The sequence below is a fragment of the Lissotriton helveticus genome, chromosome 3_2, assembly GCF_964261635.1.
Source record: "Lissotriton helveticus chromosome 3_2, aLisHel1.1, whole genome shotgun sequence".
Classification (NCBI taxonomy): Eukaryota; Metazoa; Chordata; class Amphibia; order Caudata; family Salamandridae; genus Lissotriton; species Lissotriton helveticus.
The window spans coordinates 47,759,796-47,781,672 of NC_136062.1; the positions used below are offsets into that span (position 1 = coordinate 47,759,796).

Sequence of the window (21,877 nt, forward strand, 5' to 3'; positions counted from 1 at the left end):
CTTTGTAAGTTTAAACTCGTCAAAGCAAAGTTCCAAATCTTACAGTGTGTGAATAATCAGGTGTCCATCCCTTTTTTGGCTGTTTCTCAGAACCTTCTCTTTTATATGGCGCCTTGTGTTCTTTGTGCTCCAACATGTAGGCTTACCTTCATGTTAAAATGCTATTGAGGACCCAGAGTTTTTTTTACCCTGCAGTTTGGATTTTAAATCTGCATTTATGGACCCTGTTTTCGTTCCTAGTCTCTTGATTTCACTCTACATTATTTGAACTGTTTACTTGCTTAACAACAGTTAGTAACACACAAAGGAAAAATCGAATATTTGTATTTTTGAAAAAATTAAAACTGCTTGTATCTGCTAAATTAGAGGCGTACGTTTTGTATGCTCTAATAGGCACAGTTAAAAAATAAAATATCCAGATTCACTCTATGTATTGTGAAAACCCAAATTTGTGTTAATTTTGTATATTCTCTTTTTATTAATTTCAAAAGTGCAATATAATCTAACATGTGACTTGAACATGAACGCAATGATCTTTCTTTTCAGATCTTGATGAATGTTCCACAAAGCAACATAACTGCCAGTTCATATGTGTTAACACTATTGGAAGTTTTGCTTGCAAATGCCCACCTGGATTTACACAGCATCAAACAGCATGTATAGGTGAGTGACAGGAAGACACAATGGTTGTGTGGCAGAGTGCATATTATACCTTTTAATTTGTGTACGGTTGGAGCACTCTATGTCCTCAACAATGCTCACTGTATACACATTGTTAGTTAAGAATTGTTGTGCCCACCGAGTTTGTCACGCATCCAGAAAATACATTTGAAAGGATTTTTATGATGGAAAATGCACCACTGCATCCAAACATAAATGACTCACAAAATGACATATATTGGCTTATCCACAATCCTTGTTGTTGTAAAATGTCTTGATTGTGTTATAATTTGAAAACCCTGGGCGTAATTCGCGTAGTTGCGCTACGCCTAGCGGCGCGAAGTGCACTTCGCACAATGCAAGCTATGCGTAGCTACGCAAACTGCGTAGTGCGGTAGTGACTACGCAAACTGCGTAGTGCGGTAGTGAAAATGCAGTTCGCACTGATTGAATAGTGCCGGATGCTTGTCCGCATTGTGTAATCATTGCAAACTGCATCTTGCACAGTGGAAGCGGTAGTTTTCTGCTGCTCGAGTAGATTTGTACTCGAGCAGCAGCTTTCTCAACGCGGTCTGGTAATTCCTCAACGCGAGCGGTCGCGAGTTTACGCGATCACTCGCAATGAGAAACCTGACTTCTCCGCGTTGAGAATCTCGCCGGGCGGTTTATTTTCCACGCTCTTGATCGGAAACTTGATGTTGCTGATCGAGAACGAGGAAAAAGTCTCGCCGGGATGTTATTTTGCTCGCTCGCGGTCGGCAACTTGACGTTGAGGACCGCGAGCAAGCAAAAAATGCCCGCTATGCTATGCGTTTTTCACTGTGCTATGTGCAATTCGCGTAGAGCGTAGGTGCTCAATCAACGCACGCTCCCCGAGCGTAGCATAGTCCTACACCCAGGGTTAATAATTTCCATAGGAGAACTTTTGCATCCTGTAATACAATCTAGATTTTGATTGGTAAATATATGTCATTTAACATCTGTACTATTGTTAGCAATACATTCCTGTAGATTTTTGTTATTCTCATAACCAATGCACTCCAGGATGCCCATTGGTAAAGGTGTGCAGTCCAATGTCTTTTTTGTTGTAACAATGCTGCTTATGTTTGTCCATCTGTGTATCTGTTTCTTGAACATTTGTTTCAAATTGTAGTAGGAAACTTTGAATCCAACACAATTGTTTATATCACTTGCACCCACCAACAAATTGCTTGTCTCATAATCAATTTGTTTAGCAATTATTTCAGTTCCTATTCGTAAAATATTTTAGCCAATGCAATTATTCCATGATACTATCATATGTTGTCAATACAAACCTGTGTATTATGTTCATCTCGTACATTTTGATCAGTTGTGCAATTTCAGTGAATTTTATTAATCTGAAATCTAATAAAAAGCACTTTAACAACAATGTAATTCTTCTCAAATTAGAATATAATGGTAACTGATGCGCTTCACCTTGTCCCCAACTGTTGGAGACAAATAACTTTTTCCTCCGGACAAGTAAATATGCTGCTTGATCTATTGGATACTATCTGATTAATACAGTCTTGGCATACTGCTTGTCAGAGGAATAGCATTGAAATTGTAAAATGTAAGTCACTATACATGCTCACAAATGCCTTGGAAAAAAATCATTATAATTGCATAGAAATAGCAGGTATAGTAATAGTATTTGAAAAGGATATATATTATATTTGTTTGTGAGATGAAACAACACAGGATTGTATTGACAATGCATGGTTGTGTCATGGAATTATTGAATAGGTTTTACAGAATTCGAACTGAACTCTCAACAAATTGGTTACGATCCGAATGATTACATTGGATGCAAAGATTTCACAATTGAAACATGGAATGGATGTGCATTAACAGAATTGCACTGTAGAAACGTCACTGGATAGCATTTTGACCATCACACAACATGAATTGCATTATAAAATGCAAACTCTCTCAATGGAACTGGAAGAATTTCAATCAAACGATGAAGTATTGCAAAACCAAGAATTATTCCTAGATTACTATATAGATTTTGTACTGTATATTGATGTTTGATTTTCCAATCTCACATCCCAACAAAATAAAACCACCGCTTTTAATGGGTGTCTTCTACTGCAAAAATGTACTGGGGAATTGATGTACTGCTCATTAAGTTATATATCTTCACAATAAAATGTTAAGACTGATTTCACAAATTGGGCACAGACTTTTATCAAATGGGAAAGATATTTTTGGTAGGTCATGAGTTGCAACTCACTATTATTGGGAAGGGGTATGCAGGCCACCATGTCTGTGATCACATTGAATTAAATAACAGAGGACTTCTGTTTCCCCTAGACTACTGCCACCTCCCCAATAAATGTTTAAACAGGCAGTAACCATGTCTAATGATAATTCAAACGAAGGAATATTGACTAAAATATAAATACATTTTTGAAAATATACCTATGCTCAGGCTGCAGTGGTATAAAATGAATTAATTACATGCATATTACAAAAACTGCTTTGGTACTTACAAGGTGTATGAGAATGGTTGAGAACATATTTTTGAAATGAGAAGCAAACAATGGCAAAAAATATTAGCAAAATGTGAGGTTTATAAAAGCAGTGCCATCATTTCAAAAAAACCATGGCAAGAATGACAATACTAGCCCTTTTGATATCATGTCAGGCCATTTCACCTTTAACAAAAATATACTGAGAACTCAAAGTTGCAGCATTTTGACAATGTTTATTTCTTTTGGGTATTAATACCCATAAACCATTGAAAGAGAAAAAAGAACCATTATAAAATCATATAAGTAATTCAAAACAAGGGTCAATGACCAAGACAAACGATTTCATGCCTATGAAGCCAAACAGAGAGGAGATACCAGGAACTGACGACCACCATTTCAGTTTGAGTACTCAGTCTTCAATAGCTCTAATGCTGGCTTTGTATTGCAAACACCTGTCACTCTTCATGAGGGCAACAACCATTTCCACCTTTGGGCAGTAAACACGGCACAAAATAATAACAAGTGTATCTCATCTTCAAGGCAATTTATACAATTGGAACAACAGGGGCTTTACAGAGGTGATTACCCCAATTATAAACAACACTTTTTTTTGCAGAATACCCTTTCTGAGTTTGAGATACAGAGCCTTAGCAAAATTAGTGTAATATCTAAAATGGCTCAAATTGGGGAGAAGTTCTGAGCAACAAAATTATCTTAGTCAATTCGACATGTGGATGTTTCAACCAGTTTTCCAATTGCTTGACCTTCAAGGCACTATCAACTGTATTTATTCTGAGAGATTCTCAAAGGGGTGGAAGACCAATTAGCCCCAGTGTTTTTGATGTTTTTACACTATCCCAAGGCTCATGTGTTTGGACGACCAATCAAAGCCTCCCTGAGATGGCGATGTTCTGGTGCACTCCAGAAGTTTATCCATTATATAATGGTTTGAGTTTATCACAGCAGCCAATATTGGTGATCCCCATGTCCAAATACAGGGGTATTGTGGGAGTACCAGAGGGAAGTCTCAGCAGTCCTTTTAATAACTCTCTTACATCAAATGTCGAATGGGCAAGATCTGAATGCCCCCATAATTTGGCTCCATAAAGAGAAGCGCTCTGGCACGGGCTTTGTACCTCCAAGGCAGGAGACACAAGTTGCTGTTCAATTTCTTCTATGAAGAAAGCTGTTGTATAGGCCCTCTGTACCTCTTATAATGAGTGGCTTCAGGAGATGCTAGAAAACAAACTGATTTACAGACAAGAAAACACTTCCACTTGCTACAAGCTTGAGTTAATCAGAATGAAATTATTTCTCACACCTTTTTTGACTGAACATCTTAATTTTGCCTTTATCTGTATTGCTGAGAAGGCCTTGTAGTCTGGGAGAGCAAGAGAGTGTTGTTGTCCAATAATAGTGTAGCTATCTTTGCTCTACATTTTAATTAATTAATGATTGATTACAGGCAGAAATAACTAAATGGCAAAACTAGTATAACCTAAAGACAGTAATCATTTTTAAAAAGATAAGCTGTTAAATTGGTTGAATTACCTCACGTGGTTTTTTAGTAGAACCACAGACATTGCAATTACAAATGACACTTGACCGCAAAAGGTAAATGGTACCTCTTTCAAAACAATTATATTGTCTCCATGTTTTAATGGGGGATGCCGGTATGTGACACGCTAGGTTGGAATAAGGAAAGGGAAGCTCAATAAGGCAGATTAATGACCCCTAAAAACCCCTCAATGCAATAATAAAACACTAACATTTAGTACAGTCATGCCGTTTTGTAGCATCACTCATAGTTTAATTATATTGATGCAAGAACTAGTGCCAGAAATGTTCTCATTTCTCCGGCAGTTTTTGTTGAAATTGGATGTACATTTTACATGTGCAGTTAAAAAAGACATCTCTGCGGTCCTCTGAATCCAGAAACTTAAAAAAATAATCTGTTTTATGGAGTTTCAAGTGCCTGTGATCATTGCTAATGGCTGCCAATGGGTTTCAGCTGGATCGCACTGCCAGATATTGCCTCATATAGTTGGCTTGTTTCAACCCGTTTTAATGATAAATTGTACACCAGTCTCCATCCCACTTCAAACTATGTTTTGTACGTTTTGCTGTTTTATGAGAGGAGTAAGAAAAGGGAATGTACTGTATAAAAGGTCCTAGTACAATATGAAGAAACCATATACTAAGTAAAGCTCCCAGATGAAAAGCAAAGAGCGCTAAATTGAGCTATAAAAGTCTTGGGGAAAATACTGTATTGCAATGTGGGTTATAAAACAAGTCCATGGTCATTTAGATTGGAGCATGAGGGTTAAGGATGAGAACAAAGAGTGTTTGCACTCATTTTACAATAAAGAGGTGAACCTAAACAGTGCTAGCTATTAAATTTGCTCCTATATTGTAAGAGCCCTGGGAGCACAATGGCTGTTTTGCCTACTTCTTGCTCTGTGAGGCAGTTTCTTATTACAGACGGAGCTGAAGATGCTTGTGTGTCTACTTCTATAATATCAGTATTTGAAAGTTTCGTCATGCATGCAGATGTGGCCCCGTACAAATGATGATTCACTTTGCCTTTGCTCCTGTACCATATTACAGACAAGGGAGCCTAATCAAAGAGTATTTCAGTGGTCACATAGACTGTGCGCCATATCGAGGCAAGTCACAGTGTGCCCCAATGTAAGAAATTGGATTATTAGTTGAGGGGGGAGGAGCCCCACTCAAGTAATAAACACAGTCCTTGTCAGGGTGAACCACTAAAGTCACCAAATTAACCTGACCTTAACCATCTGGTAGCTTGGCACAAAATCAGTCAGGCTTCATTTAGAGACCCTGTGTAAAGTATTTATGCAGCACATAAACAGTAATAAAGTGAAAACACAGCACAAGAAAAATCTCAAACAATTTCAATACAACATTTCAATAAATAAAATCACACCAAAATAACAAAAGTCCAATCAGTAAATCCATAGGTTTACATTTTTGAAGGTTCAGATGAAAATAGCACCAAAAAGCACAATGCGCCGCTCATGGTCATCTGGTCGATTAGACCAGGGGAAAGTCACAGGTTCAGGTCGATAGCAATCAAGAGCAGGTCAGATACAGGGACCAGGTTGATTCCACTGAAGTGTTACCTTCTCAAAGCCTGTGCGAAGAGCTCTAATCTCGTTGGCAGGGGCCATAGAAAGAGGCTGTTTGTGCGAGGAGCAGATCAAGAGTCGCGGATTGCCGCTGCTGAAGTGCTAAGAGCCCGTCGCCACCGCAGATTCGTGTGGGCAGTCAACATAGGCTATCGCTGTTGGTGCAAAGAGTAGGTTTCAGTGGTGGTTCGTGCTGGTGGTCGACGTGGATGGTTGCTATCATCACTTGAGCAGGTACTGCTGGGGCTTCAAATTAGTGATCATCGTGTGTAGTCGATTCCTTCCACAAAGAGGTCACTTTGTGGTTATGAGGAGCTCAAAACTTCTGTATCTTCCCCTTTTTTCAGGAGGCGTTAGCACTGATGCCAGCCAAGGGTCTAGGACCTGGGTGGCACCTCTTGGAGATCAGGATTCAGTCCAGAAAAGGGCAGCAGCAGGGCTCAGACAGGTTCAGGCAGGCCCAGTTCTTGCTGTTTAGCTGGGCAATTGCAGGGAAGCTTCTGGAAGCTTGTTGTCCCTACAGCTCAGCCAGCCGATCCTTGGAGTCACTCTGGAGAGCCTGGTCTCAAGGCAAGCAGGTCCAATATTCATTCAACAGACAGCATGGCTCTACCCTATCTCTGACAACAGGGCAGCCATTCTTCTGAATCTTCCACAGGTCAAGGAGAATTCTGATGAAAGGTTCTGAATGTCTTTGTGTGGGGGAATTCCCTGAACTGCGCCCAAAGCTGGTTCTGGTCAGTTATTTACCTTCCCCTGGGTATGGCACCAAACTGTTTAAAGCGACAAAGGCAAGGGCAGGCCTAGTGTCAGGTTCCATTGTGCATGCTGCAGGCAGGGTCCTTTGAAGTGTAATCTGGGCAGTGCACTGCTCGTCCCCAGTCATCCTATCAGTAAGACCGACCCTCTCTCTCCATACCTAGGCCTCTTTGTTTCCATGTCTGGAAAGAATACACAGAACACCACAAGAGATCTATCCACAGTCATGCTACCCTGGCCAAAAGGCAGAAAAACACATTTGGTTTAAGCAGAAAAATGCCAACTTTTCTAAAAGTGGCAAATTCAGAATTGTACCTTAAAACAAGACTTTACCTTTAAAGAGGTGTTTAAATTACAATTCATTTGAGTATAAACAGCATTTCTCTACTTGTTCCTAATCTGAAGTCAGCACATATTAAATGTAATAAGGTAACCCACTGTTAGTCTATGGGAGTGATAACAACAGTGAAAAATTCCTTTGGGTGTTTTTCACTGCCAGGACATGTAAACCTTAAACCCTCATTTCCTACTTTTTAAATACCATTTACCTGGCCCTCTGAGCTTGTAGGGCCTACCTTAGGGGCAACTTAAAAGTGTTAAAAGGGAAGGTTACTTTAGCAGGTGGCACAAAATGTTCTGCAGCCTACTAGTAGCATTTCTTTATGTAGCACTATATACTAGAGACTTACAAGTACATTGAGTGTATCAATCAGATGTAAGCCATTTTTCTTTATTTTAAATGGAGAGCACACGCACTTTGATACTGACCAGCAGCAAAAAAGTGGACTGTACTAAAAGCCAACAAAAACAGGTTCAGCAAAGGAAGGCAAAAATCTGAGATGAACTTGCAGAGTGGGCCAGGCCCGACGCCCTCGAAGGGGAAAAAAGGGGTCCTAGGACCTCCCCAAGAATCCCCCTGCAATCAGGTGCAGTCATTTATGCCACCCGCCTCCAGAGGAATATCTGCCCCCTCTTGAAATGTAGGTTCCTGGTGCCACCTATAAAGTGAACGGTGGACCAGTGGCTTTAAACAGCTTGTCCAGCTATCACAAATGTTATAATACAAAATTATAATAATCAAAATTGCATAAGACATTTGTGAATTAATGACAAAAATAGGCATTTATGGGGCAGACAGTTACATTTATTCCTGTGATTACATAATGTAGACAATAGCATAGTTTATGGGGAGGGTGTTTGGAGTATTACACCACCCCTAATAATTGTATTTTCAGATAAATAGTTGGGTACAGGTGGTTTCAGTCGGGCATGATGAAGTGTCTGTCGGATTTCACCTGAGACTTATGCATACATACACTGACAAGCAAACACACACACACTCACTCATCTCTGTTTTGACAGACCTACAAAATGTTTATTTTACAAAATTTAGTGCCACATGGATCAAAAAAGGATTTTGCGATTACCAAATAGGGATTTTTACTGAATGTCTATTCCATAACTGCACAATGCTATGTATGTAAGGAATATCCAAAGATTTCGCGATTCCTTAATATTACCAAATAGTGATTCGGTTATTGGTAATCGATAATTGGTGATGCTACTCCATTTGTTCCAATGGGCCTGAAGCCCAATAGGTGTGAATGATTTTGCATTAGCTAATTTACTATGACCTAATTGGTAATCGAATCGCAAATTAGGTAATGCAAAGCCAAAGATGCCCAGGGGCCCAAGGCTCCCCTGAAGCACCCTAAAAATGAAAATGTGTTTAAGTGCGTTTTTCAAAATTTGCACATGGTTACCATCGACTTGTATTATTATGTTATATTGTTTTAATTCATAACACGCACAAATCACTCCCGGGAGGGTATCTTGACATAATCAAGAGAAAAAGGCATCAAGAGCAGCTAAATCAGAATAAAGTTGTCTTAAGTACTTTCCTGAAGAGAAAGTGATCTGAACAAGTTCGAATATGATGGGGTAATTTTCCAGCAATGAGGAGCCAACTAAGAAAAAGGCCTGCCAGCTGAATGGGCCTTCTTGACGCGAGGAATAAATCGACTTGGTATTGATGGTAATAGCATTTTCCTAAATGCAGTTTGTATTTAGAAAATGCTTGGTACATGTGCTATTTGTAGTCGCAATTTTTGGTAATCGCTATTTTTGTGGTTGCCTAAAATTGGGACTACAAAGCCTTTCCTAGATCATGAAAGGCTATTTTGCATTTTGAAACAGCTGAAATTACCGATTCGCACCGTTTGCAAATGCAAAATTGTTTGATACATTTGGCCCATCGTGTTTCTCTCAGTTAGTACTCCTATTAATCCATATTCTTCTCCCTTTCCACTGCCTCTTAAGCCCAACTTGTCTGCCCTGCTTGTCATACAATGAAATGTAACATTATATGCCAGGGTGATGGTCAGGAAACCTGATGCTCCCCCTCTCCCTCCAATTTTACTGACAAGCTTCGCCCCTGAATGTAAAGTTGACAAAACAAACTTATCATCTCTCTTTCGATCTTATATATGAAATTGGAAGAGTTACAGAATTAAGCTTCTTTTAAAATAAACTGCATGACCATGTATTTTCCATGGATTTATCATGCTATTCAAATAATGATAAAATTGCATTTTGAATTCCTAGTATAGGTCCTTTAAAAAACTTGGCAAAAACTACAAAATGTCCCCACTTAATAGAATAAAAGAACAGGCCCTACACAGGTTAGAGAGACAGTATGTTGTTATCGTTAAGGAATCAGTCATCTAGATTAGAGACATGCTATTTCTCAAGGATGCCATCAGATCTACCTCCAAGAAAAAATGTATTTGCTATTATAAAAGCTGGAAAGCACTCTGCCTGAAACATGAAAGGACCTGGATAAAAAAATCACATATTTGCTCACTAATTGCTATAAGACCACATGAGCAGTGGAACTTCCCCATTTGATCATGGAATTGCGTCCATATTTTATGAAATTTCCCTTGTGAGCTGTAAAATATAACTTGTTTAGCCCATGACATATTTCATGGAAAACATAAAAAGAGAAAAAGCTATTTGACTGGTCGCTATAAACACCATGAAACAATAAATACAATACAACATCCTTAACACCATGAAACAATAAATACAATACAACATCCTTAAATACATACGTCATAAAATAGATAAAAGAAATATATAAAAGATGCCCCTAATTTGTTTTTCTCCATTTATACTGACAATTCGTTGTTCATTACATCAAGATAAAAACTTGCTCTGTAGATGCTAAGCATTTAAAATACAGATCCAAACTAAAAACAATTGATCTTCTCAGATCATATTTCATTATCCTTAAAGCATCTTTGTACGGTAAAAAATATGACAGGCGGCATATCGGTATAATCCACTTTCATTTGTTGAACCACATGATTGGACTAAAAAAAAAAAGCAGTGAGCTTCCGTTTCCTTCTGTACTACGCACGCTAGGCAACAATCTAAAAATCAGAGAAGAACTAGAAATAGCCAGTTGCTCGTAAAACCTCTTAGTGTTAAAATTCAACACGCACATTTTATTTACCATAATTTGGGGGAATATAGAATAATGTCGTCTGAAAAGGGCTCGGGAATTTGGAAAAATGTTGATCTCCAAAAATGATCAATTATATCTCCTACTCTTATAGAGCAATACCATAACTCCATTGCATAAGACCAAACATGTCCCTGAAAAAGATTACCTGCTCCCCTGGTAATGGGGACTGGTTTAGCCCACATCTTGTTTAAGTCACAATGTGGCACAGTCACGATCCAGGGCTAAAAGTTCTTGTAAGCATAATCTGCAAATAGGCAATTCCTCTTTATACCAAATTCTACATCAGTATAGCAGTGGTCTAAGATTAGTTACACCTGCTCTGCCCATGTGCAGATGCAATGCTAACATAGGGAAACTGTGCCAAATTAAAATTGATTCTAACAGTGCCACAAAATTGTTCTCTTACATATAATATTAGTGTACACGGCATAGATTTCCCCAATATTACACATTACATTATTCCATATGAGCACTTACTGTATGGTACCATAATATTGTGCTCTAAATATTGTTCTTCAAGATTATAGTGTCTAAATATTGTTAACAAAATTAGCTCTCCACTGGAGTAAGTCATATAAATCTATTTTATGTACAATATTATTCCACAATATGTATGCCAGACAATATTTGTGTTTTCGATATTCTGACAGGTAACCAGCAGTTCCATGTCTTAAAACGATATAAGTCATGTAGTAATCTCCATGTTCATAAGATAAGAGAAATGTATTTTCCCCAAAACAAGCCATGAAGTTGCATTTGGGAAATATCAACCTATGGGCATCAAACTATCCTCTGGGTCAGACCTGAACTATCCTCTTCTGCTTGAGGAGGCCATTGGTGTAGTGAACTACTACCCAAATCTAGTATTCCACATATGCATCCAAGCTAGTTGATGCTTATGTTGTGCTTGATGCTCTATGGTCCTGGTGTAGCGTGCTACTCGCCGAAAAAGCGCTTCGATGCCTCGTCAGGGGTATTAAGCGCTATATAAATGCAATTACAATACAATACAATACAATCTGCTGCCTGAGAAGGTTAGAGATGAAGAGGTGCTCTTTGGCTACTCCTAAATCTATTCCCCTTCAAAGGAAATGCGAGCAAACACAACATGTGATAGTATGGCATAAAAAATAATTTGTAATTCTCTTATGCTTCCCATGCCTGCCCCTTATTCATATTCTGTTTGACTCACCTCCTGTTATTAGACTGGTACTGGTTTGCATCCGTGACCCTGTAGTAACGTCCGTTTCTTAAAGCTCTACAGCTGGTTTATTCTATAGACGTTCCTTCAGATACTGACGTCAGTCACCTAAAATAGTCTCCTTGAAGAAATCTACCAATAATCCAGCTTGCTAGCTTTGGTAAATCAAATACACCCCCACATCTATACAGAATCCAAAACACCCCCACTCTCAAAGTGTTATAACTATGTGAGTGCACATAACATACCATATGAAGAAGGTAAATCAGCACTAGGAGTGGGCAAAGGCTGCATATTTATGCATATGAATGCTCAACAAGGAATCTGAGAGAACTCACTAACTTCCTTTGAAAAGGTGCTCATGCATTTGAAGATAGCTTTTCTCTATATTTTACCGCACAAGCTTTGCGTTACTTTGAGAACATGTTCACCTTTTAGCTTAATGGTGCTTAATGGTGCTTTTTAAATAAATATAACATAATGTGGTGGGTTTGATTTTCATGACGTATGTGATATGCTAACGTTTTTACTTTACTAAGAAAATACACTCTGATATCCATGTTTACTTCCAGATAACAACGAATGCACTTCTGAACCTCAACTTTGCGGCACTAAAGGCGTTTGCCAGAACACGCCTGGGAGCTTTGCTTGTGAATGTCAACGTGGCTTCTCCCTCGATACAAGTGGCGCCAGTTGTGAAGGTAAATTATACAATGACACTTGGAGGATGATTCACATGTGTGTGTTTCTGAAAATCTAATTTATTTGTGCAAATGGGTCGATTTACAGCTCCAAGGGGAAAAATTACCTTTCATTGGTAAATCCTGAAACTCGTGCACAATATTATTCCAGAATAATTGTGGATGAGTTAAATGATTTATTTAACAAATGAGTAAAAAATACTGCTCATGAGTAAATTCCATTCAAGGATGAGGAGTGGGTGTTCCAAGTTGTGTCTACTTGAAATGTTTGTGAACCTTAATACATGAGTTTGTGGCTATTCTCAAACTCCCTTTCAACCTTTTCTCATCCTGGAAAATATTGGAGATTTACTCATCAAAGTTGAGTGATATAATGGAAAGGATTTTCTCTTGTGCCTAATTTGAGTAGGTGGGTTTAGCTGGTGACAACTGGCCCTCAATAGTTTGAACTGGAACTCATTTATTATCATCAAACTTCAACCATAAGAAGGATAGAGAAAGGTAGAGAAAGAGATAAAGGGATGAAAACGAACTCTCCGTGGTGAGATAAAGAAACTGAGGGGCAGATTTACAAGCTCCTTGCGACACATTTACGCAGCCATTGCGTCACTTCTGTGACGCAGCGGCAGTGTAAACCATGAGCCATGTTGCGCTGTATTTACAAAGTGACGCATCTAGGGAGATGCGTCAGTTTGTAAAGCCCTGTGCCACATTAAAACTGCGTCAGGTTTAATGTATGTGGGGTGGGCGTTCTGTCGGAAAAAGCCTCGGAAAAGTGACACAGTGAAATCTTATCAGTGAAATCTATTAGATCTCACTGAGTCACTTTACCGACGCCGCTGCGTCAAAACCCTGCGCCTGCTTGAAGCAGGCATAAGGCGTGACGCAGCATGTTAGGTATGGGTAGCCCGTGAGCATTGCTGGAGTTGCGTCGCACTTGCGACACAACTCCAGCAATGTGCCGCCCTTACGCCATCAGATGCATCACACATCTGTTTATCCTTGCGCCACGATGCGCCGCATTGGAAATCCGGCACATCTGTGGTGGCACAAGGGTAAACTTGGGTTACGCATCTTACCTGGCACATCCCTGCTGATATGCAGGGATGCGCCAGTCCTTTTAAATTTGCCCCTGAAAGTTTAAAGTGGTAGAAGAAAGAGTCATGGGGTGAAATCAAGACTAGGGAGCTTTTCCGTTCGGCATCCCTATCATCTGATGGTGAGCTCCAACAGAAAAGCTTGGGTTCCTGCATTTATCTTTTTCACAAATGCAATACTGGGCCATGTACAATTGTGCCAGAGGAAATGTCAGTGCACAGTCATACCCCAGAATTATTCAGAAACCTTGCCTGCAGGTGTAACATATATAAAAATTGTGTGAAATGTATGGCCTTCTTTTGTGATTCAGCATAAAATGTTTAGTGTAATAGCCATTTAGTACAGGTGTTGGGTCTGCTTTCAGCAGTTAAACCTGTACAGTAATTATTTTTCATTGGTTATCACTGAAACGACAATTTCCACTGATTTTTGTATGTTGTATGGCAGAAAAGACTCACATCCGGCCATACCAAGGGCTATTTAGGTAAGGGCATTACATGTTGAGGGACTATGTTATTTATCACCCTTAGTTGCAAGGGCATGCCCAGCTGTGGATTCCATGCTCACTGTGCTATTGGAACAAAGCAAAACCAATCTTGAATTGCCTGTGTTCCTGTTCAGGGAGGACCTGGAATGTTTCTATTAGAGCAGGGAAATTCTTGTGTAAACAGATGTTATTGTATTTCAATTAAGAACACATTGTACATGGCATTATGTTGCAGCATCACATACTCCTGTGCCTGGTGCATGTTAGCCACAAAGTAATATTCTCTAATCAGTTGGCATTTATCTAATACAACAAACATCTTTCTTTACTCCCTCCTCCCACCCATTTCACGTGTTGCGCCTTGTTTCAGCAAGCTATTTCAAAGTCTGAATGGCTGTTGGTTCCTTGTGTCCATGAGTTCTCAAATATTTCTTAGGTATTTTCCCTTCCAAAGAGTCCCATCGTTACTGGAAAGATCCAGCTTTTGTTGTTGAGCTGGCTGTTACACATCCCCTCCTAGTTCAGGTTTTGGTGGGGGTTACTGTGTGGTGTGTTATTCTCCGTCTGAGGTTCTGTGTGTTTTAGGCTTTCGACCAGGGCCTCCGAGGCTTGGGCTCGATCTTTCCAGCTGATACCTCTCCTTGCCTCCTGTGTGAGTACTTCACATTCGTAGCCAGCCCATTTTTCTAACTCTTTCAGCCATACTGTGACCTCGGGCCCCCGGTGCTTTACAGTTCCGAGTAATTTCCCGTTTTGCCAGTATATATGCCTGGTCCTGGTATTTATTGTTACCCTTGTTTTAGAGGTATGCGGGAACCAACCCAGTAAGCAGGTGCTTTGCTGTGCATGGGATTTCCTTCTCTACTGCCCTCGCAACCATCTCTGCTACCTGTTCCCAATACTGTTGTAACTGAGGGTTGTTCCCGAGCATATGCATGAAATCCACCCCATTGGTCCCACATCGAGAGCACACGGTGTCTGTATTGTTGAAGTACCTATTTATACATTCTGTTGTGAGGTAAGCTCTATGGAGCACAAACAAACCAATACGTTTAAATTGGGCATTTTGGGATATCTTTGACATCGTATCTAGAATATCTACCCAATGTGCCCAGAGATCTGTACCCCTAGATCCCTCTCCCACTTGTCTCAGAATGCTGTTCATGGCAGTAGGATGCCCCTCGTATCGCCTTGTCAAAGGTTGAAACTGGTCTAAAGGTTCATGCTGCGGTCGACACATATTGGCAGGTTATGTGTGATGGAGGCTCTTCTAGTCCCGTTTCCAGTGTTTGCGGAAAGCTGGTGTCACTGCCTTGTGAAGCAGGAAGTGGCCCTGTGGTAAGTCGAATACCTTTTGAAGTTCCTCAAACAGGAGCAGCTCCCCCGTGTCTAAATAGGTTCCATTTTTTGTCACTCCTGCTGTCACCCATTCCATCAGCCCTCTCCAGTCTCTTCCTTGTGGCAATGAGTTAAGCAGGGTGATGGGGAGCTTAGGTGAATAAGTGATTTTCTGCCTCGTCTTTTGAAGGCAATGCATCTAGCATTTACTCATAACTTGTAGCTCTCTTATGTCGCGGGCTGCATGACGTCATGTTTGCAATAGCACTCCACACAACCTGTCTAAGGTGAGGGTAAATGACCCTAGCGGTCTCGCTGGGTCCTGTCTCCCTGCTATTCATTGTGTGAGCCACTGCAGTTGCACAGCCTACTAGTATTCTTCGAATTCTGGCGCTGCTAAACCTCTGTCATTGACAGGAGGTTACAGTGTGGTTAAAGCTCTTCTCCTGTGGCCTGCTCCCCATATGAATCCTGTGGCCAGGAGTCAAGCTCCTTGAACACTTTTCTCGGTACTCTGTATGGTGAAACAGTATAACTGCCTGGGTAGTGCAATCCTCTTTAGTAGAACCACTCTACCAACCCCAGCTACCTGGAGAGATTTCCAAAACTCTATGTTTTGCCTTAGTGCTTTGATAGTTAGGTTCACATTTCCCTCTAAGAGGTCATTCCAGTCATGGAAGATGCAGCACTCTATAAATTAAAAGCAGCTAGGTTTCCATCTTAGTCACCCTAGCCCCAGTGGGGTTTTTTGGCTTGTCACTGTTAGAAACAGGCTAGATGTCTGCCAGTTGACTGGGATTCTGGACAGGGCCCAAAGTCACCCAGCATTTGCTTGGCTCTTCCCTTGTGTTCCTCAGGAAGAGTAGCAGGTCATTGATATACTGCTATGTGAAGGTGGTGATCATTCACTCGGATCCCTTGGTACCGAAGTCCTCAGCAGGATTTGCATGCCGAGGGCTCCATTGCTAGGGCAAAGAGTAACAGAGATAGGGGGCACCCCTGATGTGTCTCCCTGCTAAAAGGATATTCGTCAGAGACAGTGTGACCTGAACGTACTCTCGTCATGTGGTCTTTATAAAGCAACTTGTTCCAGTTCAGGAACCCGCTCCCAAGTTGCATCTGCTCCATTACTCCATAGAGATATGACCCCTCAAGGCTATTGAATGCCTTTTAAAAGTCGACACTAAATATTGCCGCTTGTTCGTGGTCATATGAGTCTGCTTCTAGAATAGTCAGCAGACGCCTTATGTTTAGGGCTGTATTGTGACCAGGGATACATCCTGCTTGGTCTCAGTGTACTAGCTTGGACATGAATTTCAGGAGTCTATTTGCTAGGATTTTACTCAGTAGGTTATAGCCTATGTTGAACATGGAAAGTGGTCTGTAGGCCCTGAAGTTGTTGCTGGTTTCAGGTGGCAGGATCGTTATCGCTTCTATAGTGGAGCTGGGTAAGCTCTCTATTGTAGCAGGGTCTTGACTTATTTGCACATGGCAGGGTCCAAATGCAGGAAGCAGGATGGGCAAAGGAACAATAGGTTGAAATCCTATTACAAGCATTCCTCCCCTTCACTATTTGTGTGCTTGCTAATCAAGAATTCACACTCAGTGATTTACTTAATTTTCATTACCTGAGTCCTGATTTGGGTATTTTTGGCTGAAAGATGGCTTCTTCTGAATGTAATACTTTAGCAGCACTATTGATAATAAATAAGATAAAAAGCGTAAAATGTGTCTTCTTTGTAGATGTTGATGAATGTGATGGACAACATCGCTGCCAGCACGGCTGCCAGAATATCATTGGTGGATACAGGTGTGGCTGCCCACAAGGATATCTCCAGCACTACCAATGGAATCAGTGTGTTGGCAAGTTCATATTTATTACTAATGCTAAAGCGATATGTGATTTTATACTTTGTTTCAATAGACTTTTCAAGCTAATCCTCAAACCACCCACACCTAACGCATTCGAAGTAAACCTTGTTCTATATAATACAATAATGTAAATGACATGTAAGAATTTATTTTATGACTCACTGCTTTTTACATATAGAGATCTCAATAGCATCCATTTCTTCACAAAATGTTAGACTTTGAGGATAATTCTTTTTTCTACTGGAAGGGGATGCAAAAGTAACTTCCCTAATATAGAATGTACATTTAGATGGTCCTTTACATTTCTGTGTCAAAATTAACATTGCATTATTTTTTATAAGATCAATCAATGCATTTTTAATAAAATCACAAAGGTATTGAACCTCTTCCAAAGAGTCTCTAATTAGGTTTTCAAACTTAGCTTTTATTTGGCAAGTGCCAATAATAAATTCTGTATTTGGGAGGAACTGATGAGTCAGATGTTTGCCTTACATATGCTATGGCGCCAGAAAACATACAACATTAAACATAGACGATTTTTTGTTGCTACAAAAATGAGTTATTGTGCTAATTGAAAAATGTTTGTGAGTGCCATATAGAAGACACATACAGTGTATATGTAGGAAGAAAAACTTTTAAATAAGCAAAAACACACACTATTCACACACAACCTGTGCCAAATGCTTTAGAGTCAGAAAAGATTTTACTTTTCTCATCATGATATTTAGATGAGAAAGCATATTTTTTATATAACAGTATAGCATTTAAATGATATCTTTGATTGCAGAAAGACTACTTTGGATCCAGGAGTATTGCAGCAACTAATTTGCTCCTTTCTGTAAATCAGCAAAAACAAATTTGCTTTTGGCTTCTTTCATATGCATTTATTATCCTTGTCCTCTCCTTAGTGAGTAACATTTTACATATGCGAAAGAATGATGTTACCGTTCCTTGCTTTTTCCACCCATCTTTTTGTGGCAGATCACATATATCCACTTGTAACCTAAGTTAATCAGGAACAAAATAACACTATCTTGTTCTCTTTCCTCTTTGAACATGCACAAAATGAGGAACTTTCTGGGTGTAAATCAATTTGCATCCAAGTTAGCTATTTGTGAACTGTATGAATTTCACTATGTAGTAAGTGACAATAAGCACAGCTAGCGCTTCATTGTACAGTTCTGTTCATTAGTGTATGTATTTACGGTGCTTCCCAAGCTGTCTTTGAACAATAGGTTACACACATATGGCAATAGTTTCATGGTGTATGCTGAAGACCAGGAAGGACGAGGCTAGACTCTTGGTGGCATTGTGAATTGACCTTCTATCATGTGTACCATGTACGACAGGAGACACAGGCAACTGAGCATTATTTTTAGTGACCCAAAGGAGGTTGAATTGGAAGAGCCAACAAGAGTTGAGGCCTACATCAAATGATAAAATCTACTCCCCTCTGAATCTTGTTTGAATTGTGTTTAATCTGTATTGAACATTATATCCCATCAAATAGTGTTTTCATAATCACCTTAGTGTTTACAGTTTTCGATAGCTGGAGCACTTCAGGAGAATCAATCAAGGACTCTAGATCAGATGCACCTGAAGGACTTCAGGGTGATGAAGATAACCATTTCCCCTACTGATATGACTAACTACTGTATTGAAGTTGAGAGGCATATGCATCTTCTCAGTTCAGTCTGCTAACTTTATCTTCCACATGCTGATACAGGCAACACCTCAATGATCATACATTTAGTTACAAGCCATTTGTTAAGGCTTTTCTTCCATTCCTCCTTACTCTACATTGATTTTAATTTTATTTGTATTACTTTTTTTGTTACTCATATTCATTTTATGACAAAACACAAACATCGTTCTTCTTCTTAGACTGGACCTGGCAGGCTTTCCAAATACCCTGGGGTCCCACAATGTGTTTCTAGTATTTCCTCACTGCGGCTCACTGTCCTAACCCCAACAGGACTACACACAGGTTCAGAAAATCAAGGCCTCTGACCTGCTGCCTGATGCAAATGTATTGTGACAACGGCCATGTTGTTTGTGGTCTTCAACTCTGCAGTGGATATAGATGAGGGCCAATGCCAGTTTCTTGCTTGCCTCACATCATCAAATCTGCTTCATCACCAACATTTGAGTCAGTATGCCACTTGCCATTGCCTGATGCTACAGGTGCATAACATAACAAACATGGATGGTTGATCTCTGGAGATTATCTCACCCAGTTTTTGCTTCAGCAGGGAAACTCAGGATAAATGTCCGTCTTATTTGAAGCCTTGAGACGCCTCCTCCCAACACTTGAATGTTTGCAGCACCATAAACTAGGGTATTGTAAGCAATGTATAAACCTAACTAGATCATAAACATTGCTCATTACTAGAGCACAATATTAACTACCTGATACCCAGTAGTCATTGTGCTGCATCCTGGACAGAAGTTTGACTGAAATCCTTTTGAGAGGCAGCTGCCAGTGACATAATAGTTGAAAGCAAGCACATCTTCCCATTCTTTGACTATGAAAGATATGTTTGTCATGGTGATGTACCTGCTAAGCTTTGGACAGTGTAAAGAAGTTTTTTTGAGGTAAGGGACATTTGGGCAGCCCCAAGACTGCATCGGATGTTTCCTCAAGATAATACTATAGATATTCTGTTGAGAGAGACTAGACCTAAAATACGGATTGCTCCTACTACAATAATAGAGAACCCCCGACATTCCTAGTCATCAATAATAGAGACTCCCACCACTCCCCGTCATCAATAATAGAGACCCCGCCATTCCTAATCATATTTCACTATATCACTATGCGGTTGGTCTGGACTTCAAACCTTGCCCTCTATTTAGACTTTGTTTTCGAAGCTTTACGAATCCATTACTATTTCTATCTCTATATTCTTACTTCAGTTTTCAGTTCAAGAAAATAATTTTACCAAACCAAACCTTTTATCATAGACATTAGGAGGTTATCCTGAGTTAATCACTTTATCTCTTGGAAATTACTTCAGATTTTATAGCAGCAATCCACTAATGTCTTTCTGTAGAGCTGTGTTTTGTCACAGAGCCCCAGTTTGTCTGTCTGGAAGTCAGTGTCGGGACTATTGAGTCATAATCCTTTGGTTTTATTCATCCAGACGCTCTGGCTTCATTTCCAAATTATGCCCTTAGAGCCCCAGTTACTTGATGTAAAATAAATTTCCAAAATGTAGCATGATTATACAAAGCAAATGTAGAGTTCAAACTGCTTGTAATTGCTTAGCGGTTATGTGTTTTTTTTTTATTGCAGATGAAAATGAATGCCACAATGCCCACATTTGTGGAGGAGCTTCGTGCCACAATACCCTGGGAAGCTTCAAGTGCACATGTCCCACAGGATTTCAGTATGAGCAGTTTGCCGGGGCCTGCCAAGATGTTAATGAATGTGGCTCCTCGCAGATGGCGTGCAGCTATGGCTGTTCAAACACCGAGGGGGGTTATGTCTGTGGATGTCCACCTGACTACTTCAGAATCGGACAGGGGTAAGGGATTCCAATTCAACCACTCTCACGTATGTGTGCTTCTCTTGAGTATGTTTATTCTGTTCTGGTCATCAATAGCAAACCTTTTAGCTAGCCTGATGGGTTCCTCCACAGATGGACTTTTCTGGGAAGGATGCTGAACGAAAGGGGGGCCCTCACAGCATTAATACAATAATGTGAGAAAAAAGAACTCAAGAACATCTCAGGGACATATCTTTCGAATATGTTCAGCCTGCGTTTCTACCCCACTCACTTTGCTCCCTTTTATCACACACATACCCACCTGTATGCACCTTCAAATGTTTTATTTCTGACCACATCTTCAAAGCCAAACTCTTCATATCCAGTTGTGCTCTTTCCATCCATAATTACAAATTCTCCACTCTAACAGTCGTCAAGAGGGCTTCATCATCCTTTACTTGGGGCCTAACCTGCTCCCATCTCCCATGCTATTCAATATATGAAGCCACATAAAATAACAAGAATATTGACACCGTTTTTTACGGTGGTTGAGTTCTTTTTGGAAATATGGATGAGTGAGAAGGTGTATGGATGGTCACTTCAGGTTTGATCATAAAGACAGAAAAAAGGGATGGGTTGGTGAAGGTGTGCATTGTAAAGCACATTTGATCAGTTGCATTAATTACGTTTTAATAAGGCCTGAAGAAAACTTCACTGGGGGATTTAGGTTTTCACAAACAGAAACTTTTTTTAAGGTTATTGGTAAATTGTTCAGTTTAGAGGGCACTGGATCAGTGCATTTTACTATATTGAAAAATAAATAAGGACTAGAGCAGGATGCTTTTTTTCCAAAATTCCCATCTTTTCAGATTTTAAAATGTTGAACGTGCAAAGTGTCTGTCAGTAAGAACATAAAAAAGCTTGATTGTTAGTTTAAGGCAACAGTTGCATACAAAAAGGTGTACGACATGTGAAAGGGAAAGATAGAAAAAAGGGATGGGTTGGTGAAGATGTGCATTGTAAAGCACATTTGATCAGTTGCATTAATTAAGTTTTAATAAGGACTGAAGAAAACTTCACTGGGGGATTTAGGTTTT

General features: G+C 39.9%; 1 protein-coding gene across 2 annotated transcripts in view; it reads left to right on the top strand.

Moving 5' to 3' along the window:
• Nucleotides 1-21,877, top strand: part of FBN1 (fibrillin 1) — a 713,526-nt gene that overhangs the window by 681,198 nt on the left and 10,451 nt on the right. For both annotated transcript variants that reach the window (XM_078684805.1, XM_078684806.1), the window contains 4 exons: nt 547-663; nt 12,369-12,497; nt 17,164-17,283; nt 20,588-20,819. In XM_078684805.1, coding sequence (XP_078540931.1) covers nt 547-663; nt 12,369-12,497; nt 17,164-17,283; nt 20,588-20,819 — 598 coding nt within the window. The remainder of the gene's footprint in view (nt 1-546; nt 664-12,368; nt 12,498-17,163; nt 17,284-20,587; nt 20,820-21,877) is intronic.